Below are 8,642 nucleotides of genomic sequence, written 5' to 3'. Positions count from 1 at the left end.
TACCACTCTGGCTATCGTTTTACGTTTTGCGAAGAATGAAAATGGAGTGTCCCGTCTGTTTGTCTGTGGTAGAAGCGTTAGTCGTGAATGTAGTGTTAAACATCAACTCATATTGAGCGGAAGTCCATTTTCAACGGCCAATTGTCCAGGAAAAGGCTCAGGAAACATGCAATGATTGAAAATTCATGGAGAAATACCTTTCACGAATTATTCTTATGATTATTCTGATGAAAAATTGTTGTTTGAAGAGATTTAGTCCAACTGACAAGACAAGGTTGATTTTTCAACATGAAATCTCTCGATTAACTTTACCAGGGTACATTTCCTATCATAACAGTTTAAATTTAATATGTTATTTAATTATTAGACTTTCACCTTATTAAATCCCCATGTCTTCTGAATCATATCAACAAGACAAAATCACCTGAAAATGGAAATTTGTTGGTGGCAAAGGGGTATAAGTGAATTTATTTGATGACAAAGGGGTATAAGTGCATGTGTTTGGAGCCAAAGGGATATAAGTGCAAAAATCATGTGTCGTCTCAATTAACGTCAAATAGATGTTGTTTTTCTCAAAACTAATGTCAAGTGATTTATTTTTATTTTAGAAGATCTGACTTATTGAAAAATTTCACAAAAAATATCAATGGAATTTATTGGAACATAACGAACTTTAAGTGCTTTTTTCCCGAAATCAGCTTTTAAGCACTTATACTCCTTTGGCTCCAAGGGCCTCATTTCATAGCAGCATACAATTTGTATGGATGTAAACGATTTTTTATTATCAAAGTGATTAGTAATAAAGTGAAGGATGATAAGTTCAATGGATACACTTCTCAAAAATAGATTGATATCAAAATTTGAATTTCATTCCAAAAGATTTATTAAATCACTAGCTGATCCCATACGAACATCAATTCGCTTTCAACTATGATTATGTCATGAACAGTTTGTATGAAAGTCAATTGCCAAGAATTTTCCAGATGCATTTCCGAATTCATTGTTAACTAATAATTGCAAAAATATTGGACGATCACTTTTTCTGTCGTCTGCTACCAAATTTGAAATCAGGAAACAATTGATTGTGCCAAAAAACCCCAATTTCCAAAAAGTTAAACCCCTTTCGGTGGCCTTTTATACAGTCTTTGATATCTGAAATCGATTGCCCTTCCCTCAAAACTCCCGTGTGCAAATTTTCAAAGCAATCCATTGCATAATAACGTCAATATTGCTAAAAACAGTGAAAAATTAATGAACATGGACGACTCCTTTCATGGACCCCTGGCAAAACATTTGACATCTGAAATCGATTGTCAGTCCCTATATGGACGACCTCTTTGTCGGCCCCTTACACTGAGTTTGATAACTGAATCGATTGCTCGCCTCGTGTACTAATTTTCATCTGAATCCGATGTATAATAACGCCAATATCGCATTAACAGTGAAAAGTTAATATGGACGACCTCTTTGGCCTACCCCTGATTTTAATTGAGATATGTAAAATCAAATGTTTGTCCCTTATAACTCCTATGTGCAAATTTTCATCCCAATCCGTTGTGTAAAAACGTCAATACCACTAGAATATTGAAAACTTAATATGGACGACCCCTGTTGGAGGCCCCTTGCACTGAATTTAAAACTTCAAATCGATTGCACATCACTCAAAACTACCGTGTACCAATTTTCATCTGTATCCGATTTATAATAACGTCAATATCGCAAAAACAGCGGACAGTTATTATGGACGATCCCTTTGGCTGACCCCTTACACAAAATTAAACACCTGAAATCAATTGTTCGTCTTTTAAAACATTCATGTGCAAATTTTCAACACAATCCGAAGAAAAGTAACGTCAATATCGCGAAAACAATATTTGTCTTGTATGGACGACCCCCTTCAGAAGAGGTCATCCAAAAATCTGAAAACATTTTTCATCATCCCTGATCCTAATGAGCATCCATGCCAAATTTCAGACCTCTAGCTCTCAAGACGGCTGAGTCTATAGAGGACAAACAAACAAACAAACAAACAAACATACAGAAATTGCTTTTTATATATATAGAAGATAAGTAGAAATTGACACTTAAAATTTAGTTTCAATTCGCGAATGTTATGTAGTGTCATAGAATGAAGTGCCTTAGTTCTCGAAATACCGCCAGAGGCGAGCGAATTTAATCTTATTTAGGACATATTTTTCAACACCTTTTGGGATGAAGCAATTGCACGTTACAACGGTAAATTTACTTCCGGAACTGATTTTTTTTCTTTAAAAAAAATCTCCATTGTGAGGAGAGGGAGTTAAACCCCTAAAGCCACCTCTGCCCGCCCCCCCCCCCCCCCTTCGCACGGGGGCGATAACATTATCAAGATACAGGTATTAAGTGATGTAGCTATTTAATTTTGGTTGGTATTGGCCGCTTTGCCTTAAAAAATCGATGTAAAATTTAAGTTTTCTCAAACCTTAACTTTTTATCTTTCCATTTTCAGATTTGATTTCGTCAAAAACTGTTTATAGGTTAAGTTCTGCTAGTTACTGATAAATTTTATGAAATATTTAATAAAATTTCAAATTCAAACTGGCCCGTGGATTCAAAAGATTGCTCACGCTTGCCTTGGTCTAGGTCTCTATTTTGTTGAAAATTCTCGAAACAAAATAAAAATGCATGGAGCTTTTGTAAAGATAATTTTAACAATCATGATTTTCTGTGTCAATGCCATATATATTTTTGCCGGAAATGTTTGAGCGATTTTTCATGTGTTGTGTGCTGAAGGAATTCAATGTTTTCAAATATGGAACATGAGAACTTCGATATCGTATCTCGCTTATTCCAAAGAAGTAAGCAATTCATAATTTTTTTTTCTACAGTGCTCTAGAACAATAGACTAGAAAAAATGGGAATTCTTATCAAGTCATGCATCGGTTTAACAAAAAAGTTTTTCAAAGCTTCATCTACAAAGAGTCTCATGCAGCCAACGAGCCGCATGCGGCTCTCCACTTAAGCCAAACGCGAATTTTTTGCTTGAATGAATTTCAACACACTCTTCAACCAAGGAATATTTAAAAATATTCCTGGCTCTTCTACATAATTCTACACTTCTACACACTTTTCTACATAGGTTCTTATGCAAAGGACTGAAGCAACTGTCAAATCACATACAAACGGACCGTACCGACTTTTTGGAACCAGAACGTCAGTTCCCCTTTGATTTCAATGGCATTTTGGAACCAAAACGTCAGTGCGGTACTGAAATGTCAGTTCGGCAATTTCCTTCTCTTTCAGCCCCTTGTTCTTATGTAGGCTTCGCTGAATGTTGCGCAACGTGACGCGATGAAAATGGTAGGTACCTATTGGTACAAAATGCAATTTACAGGACACCTTCCTAATGCAATACATCCCTCCACAATGCTCTTTCCAATAAGATTTTTTTCTCTCATCCACCCGCTCACTTTTCGCGTCCGCACTTGTGTGTGCGTGTTCGCATGCAGGTACAAAATTCATTCATCTTTCGTCGCATGCAGCGCACCTGAACGACCGTTTATCTAGCGGCGCTGACATTGTGTTAGTACAAGGCTTAAGCTACGACGAACGATGCAACTAAGTCTGCGTCACACACGTCATCGCATTGCATCAACACAGGTGCAAGTGCATTTGGCCGTTGGCTGGCATTTTTCATTCATTAAAGTTTGCGCTTCATTCATGAAAAGACGTGTCCCGTGTCTCGTGTAAAAAGTTTCTTCCGCGTGTGCAATCAATCCTTCTTTAAAGGGACAAGATGTCGGTTTACTGGTGTGGTTTCGAGTACCGAACGATTCAGATCAACGGTCAACGTTTCATTGGGCCACCGGAGGAGCTGGAGGAACCAACCTATGAGTGGGAACTTTTCGTGAAACACATTCCCCGGTATCTGTTCGAGCAGGAGTTGTTGCCGCTTTTTTCGTCCGTTGGCCTCGTTTATCAGATCCGGTTGCTGATGTGCTTCTCCGGGTTGAATCGAGGAATCGCTTTCGTTCGCTACACGAATGGGGAAGATTTTCGGCGGGCGGTGGCCAAATTCGACAAGCTCTCGCTGGGAAGTAAAACGGTTCTGTTTGCCTGCAAGAGTTTGAACCTTCGAAAGCTGGTGCTTCTCAACATCGACGGGGCTATTCCGGATGAAATCATTCGGGAATTCCTTCGCGTCCACTGCTCCGGTGAATGTGTAAGTATCGCAGTTAATTTATCTGAGAGGAAGGCAACGAGTTAATTCTTCTCCCTAATTCCGCCAGGTGTTCATTGGCTTTCGGAGCAGCATTCCGACGAAAAAGTTTGCCATCATTCAGTTCCGGTGCCATTACGAGACGGCTCTGACTCGTCGCAAGCTGATGTCATTGATGTTCTACCTGGGAGAGGACTGCTGCCTCAAGTGGTACAATCGGGGCCTGAAAGCAGGATGGCGTGCCTAACTTTAGGCGTTTTCTAAGACATCAATCGATAATCTGCTGTGTCGAGAAGTTATCCTTGCGAAATTGAAGCTAAAAAGAACGATTTAATTGTTTTGTTGTTGGTTTGATGTTTGAATTTGATTTTCTTTTAAGTTATTTATTAATTTTGTCAGCTATCAAATGAGGTGCGATGATAAAAAGTATAACTAAGCTAGGACGAAATTTGTTCCGTACTAATAAGATGAAATAAAACTTGTAGTTAGAATAAAACAATTAAAGAACAAAATAATTTCATTCGCTATTTCAATCCAAAATTTTTATCTTGAAAATATCGATTTTTCTTGACAGTGTTTCATGAGCTCATATAATTAAAATAAACAGATATTGTCCAAATTCCAGAATTTTTATTCTGAACTTCAAAATCTGAAATTTTAAGTCTGTAATCTGAAATCCGAATTCTAAACTAAGCTCTTAATTTTGAGTTCCAAATTTTCAATTTCAAATTTTCATTCCAATTTGAATTCTCAACAAAGCTCTTTATTTTAATTTCCATATTTCCGAATCGTAATTCTGAAATCGAAAATCTGAATTCTGAAATTCGAGTCCTGTGCTCTGAAATTTTAATTCTGTAACCAAAATCTGATCTTCGAAATCTGAATTGAGGAAGCTGTATTCAGAAACCTGATTTCTGAAATCTTAATCTTGAATTCTGAAATCTGAACATTTAATTCTAAACTCTGAAATCGGAATGTCAAATTCAAGAACATTAAATCTCATTTTCAAAAGCTGAAGTCCTAATATTCAAACCTGATTTCTGAAATCTATAGTCTGTTATCTGAAATTTAAATTCTCAAAATGAGGTCTAAGGTCTGAATTTTTAAATTTGAGATCTGAAACCTGAATTATGAAATCTAAACTTTGAAATCTGAATTCTAAATTCCACAATCATTATTCTTTTCTTTGTTTGTTGAATTATCCATCTAATAATAAAACAGTAACTATACTGTTTACATTACATCCAAAAATCATTATTCTGAATTCTTAAATAAGAATTCTGAATATGTACTGAAATCGAAAATCTTAATTCTGAATTTTGAATTCTTATATTTGATTTCTTAACACATTAAGTACAGCGATGGAATCTAAGCCGGAAAACGCCAAAATGCAGCAATATTTATCACAAAAACCACTCGGCCAAATTTTACAAATTTTGCCTCAGAGTTTCCGAAATTGGTGGTGATTTATTTTGTCAAATAGAGTTTTGATATAAAATGTATAACATTTGAGATTTGCTAATAAGTATAGCATACTGAATTGAAATTCTGAATTTTGGATACTTGAATCCAAATTTAACAATCTGAATAATGAATTAAAAATCTTGATTTCTAAATTCGGTACTCTAAAATTTGATTTCAAAATTCTTTAATATTTAATCTCAAGTATTGTAATCTGCAATCTGAGTTCTGAAATCACAATTCTGATTCATAGTTGAGAAATTTGAAATCTGTTTCCAAATTTTTATACACGATTCTTATAATGAATTCAGAATTTTTACATCTTATTTCTGAATTAAAAATTCTGAATTATCAATTCTGAATTCCGAGTTCTGAATTTGAATTCTGAATTCTAAAGTCTGAATTTTGAATTCTCTTTACAGAGTTTTGAGGTCTGAATTTTGAGTTCAGGTTTCTGGAAACTGAATACTGAATTCTGAATTCTGAGTTTTTAATTCTGAATTCTGAATTCTGTATTCAAAATTCTGAATTCTGAATTCTTAATCCTGAGCTTTGAACTCTGAATTCAGAATTCAGAATTCAGAATTCAGAATTTCAGAACACAGATTTAAGAATTTGAACACTTATTATATAAATTAAATTAAGGATAATAGACTTTATAACTAAGAACAGAAGTTTCTATATTATTTAAGCATTCAATTTTTGGAATTCAGGATAAAAATTTTGGAATAAATTATTTCGTATTCAGAGTTCAGGAATAAGAAAACCGATTTCAAAATCCAGATTTCAGATTTCAGATTTGAAAAATGAGATATAGAAAACAGACAGAATTCTGAATTCTGAATTCTGAGTTGACTGAAATCTGAATTCTGTGTTCTGAATTCTGAAATCTAAATCTGAATTCTGAATTTAAGATTCTGTCATTTTTGTAGTTTTTGTAATTTTTGTCATTTTTGTCATTTTTGTCATATTTTTCATATTTTTCATTTTTGTCATTTTTGTCATTTTTGTCATTTTTGTCATTATTGTCATTTTTGTCATTTTTGCCATTCTTGTCATTTTTGTCATTTTTGTCATTTTTGTCATTTTATGTCATTTTTGTCATTTTTGTCATTTTTGTCATTTTTGTCATTTTTGTCATTTTTGTCATTTTTGTCATTGTTGTCATTGTTGTCATTGTTGTCATTTTTGTCATTTTTGTCATTTTTGTCATTTTTGTCATTTTTGTCATTTTTGTCATTTTTGTCATTTTTGTCATTTTTGTCATTTTTGTCATTTTTGTCATTTTTGTCATTTTTGTCATTTTTGTCATTTTTGTCATTTTTGTCATTTTTGTCATTTTTGTCATTTTTGTCATTTTTGTCATTTTTGTCATTTTTGTCATTTTTGTCATTTTTGTCATTTTTGTCATTTTTGTCATTTTTGTCATTTTTGTCATTTTTGTCATTTTTGTCATTTTTGTCATTTTTGTCATTTTTGTCATTTTTGTCATTTTTGTCATTTTTGTCATTTTTGTCATTTTTGTCATTTTTGTCATTTTTGTCATTTTTGTCATTTTTGTCATTTTTGTCATTTTTGTCATTTTTGTCATTTTTGTCATTTTTGTCATTTTTGTCATTTTTGTCATTTTTGTCATTTTTGTCATTTTTGTCATTTTTGTCATTTTTGTCATTTTTGTCATTTTTGTCATTTTTGTCATTTTTGTCAGTTTTGTCAGTTTTGTCATTTTTGTCATTTTTGTCATTTTTGTCATTTTTGTCATTGTCATCAAGTTAATAATAGTGCTTTATGGTTTTTATCAGGCTCAATTATTCCAGAATTTGAACATATAATTCATATTTAAATTTTTTTATTTGAAGATGGCTTCAGCTCATTTTTGAACACTATTATTTCTTTTTTCCTCAGTTACGTGCCGTTTATCAATCCTCCAACCTTCCCGAGCTAGTTAGGTCTATCTGTTTATTTTGCAGTAAATCTATTATCTTCTATCTCAATCGTCATTCCTTCCAGCTTGATCCCAACAGTTCCTGATGCTTCAATCGTGAAAATTATGTCGCACAACCCTTACCCTTACATATTTACTTCTACCGTTTTTGCTGATACTGCTGCTGCTACTGGTCTGATCCGAGAAGATGAATTTCTTCCAAAGGATGCACCGGGTTCTATCTGTCCTGTCGGGTCCTGTAATCCCACCTTGACTCTTGATGCTTCTGGTTGTCCATCCATTCTGGAAGACGACATCGTTTTATCTCGAGACGGAGGAAAAGTTGTTTTGGGATGATGCTGGGTTGGTTGAAATGTTTTTCCTACCGGGGAAGAAGGAAAGGGGACAGTTCTGGGATTGGACCATGCGGCGAGTTGGCATTATCCGATAGTAACTGACCGTATAGAATTGTTATCTTCTCAAATCCATTTGGCATTTCGTCTTCTCAGTTTTTAGATTCTTCGAATTGACATCGAACAAAATTAGTATTGATACTGTTGGACCGCAAACATATTCGAGCAATAAGTGTATATTTGAGATTGTTTAAAAAAAAAAGTGAATGGTATGAATACCAAGTTGTTGAAAGAAGTGGTCAGCATCGACGTGCACTCCGTACCAGAAGGGAGTCGTTTATCACCGTTGATTGTGCATCTCACCAGTGGGATCATCTGGAGAAAAGAATATTGTTGTTCCGGTGCTTTCTTTTGGCTTTGGGAACCATCTTAGGTTAAGTTAACGACGATGACTCGAGATTATGCGTTCAAACGAGAATATCTAGTTGATAGTGCAGTAGAAATCCAAGGGAATAAATGTTTTGATAGTTTATTTGTTTGAAACTACACCAACCTTTCAGTTCATGATTTTTGTTATTTCTTGGAAAATCATTTGGAACGTTTGGAAATGATAAAGTCTGTTATCAAATGTCTGTAACAAATTTGTTACTACACCCAAGAACTAAAACAACATTTTTGCTGAATTAAATAAAAAAAAATTCGGGAT

General features: G+C 34.2%; 1 protein-coding gene across 1 annotated transcript; it reads left to right on the top strand.

Moving 5' to 3' along the window:
- The first annotated feature begins 3,775 nt into the window (after positions 1–3,775).
- LOC129741696 (RNA-binding protein 47-like) lies at positions 3,776–4,445 on the top strand. The gene is made up of 2 exons (XM_055733442.1): positions 3,776–4,201; positions 4,269–4,445. Exons 1-2 carry the CDS (start codon positions 3,776–3,778, stop codon positions 4,443–4,445), a joined length of 603 nt encoding a protein of 200 aa, XP_055589417.1.
- The last annotated feature ends 4,197 nt before the right edge of the window (positions 4,446–8,642 follow it).

This window comes from Uranotaenia lowii, chromosome 2 (genome assembly GCF_029784155.1).
Source record: "Uranotaenia lowii strain MFRU-FL chromosome 2, ASM2978415v1, whole genome shotgun sequence".
Lineage (NCBI taxonomy): Eukaryota > Metazoa > Arthropoda > Insecta > Diptera > Culicidae > Uranotaenia > Uranotaenia lowii.
The sequence above is the reverse complement of the archived record's forward strand: the minus strand, read 5'-3'. Positions and strand labels throughout refer to the sequence as shown.

What these genes read in the sequence shown, in the direction of transcription:
- LOC129741696 (XM_055733442.1), top strand. Translation starts at nt 3,776, where the DNA reads ATGTCGGTTTACTGGTGTGGTTTCGAGTACCGAACGATTCAGATCAAC. An exon ending in TCCACTGCTCCGGTGAATGT is followed by an intron (nt 4,202 to 4,268) that starts GTAAGTATCGCA and finishes TAATTCCGCCAG; the next exon opens with GTGTTCATTGGCTTTCGGAG.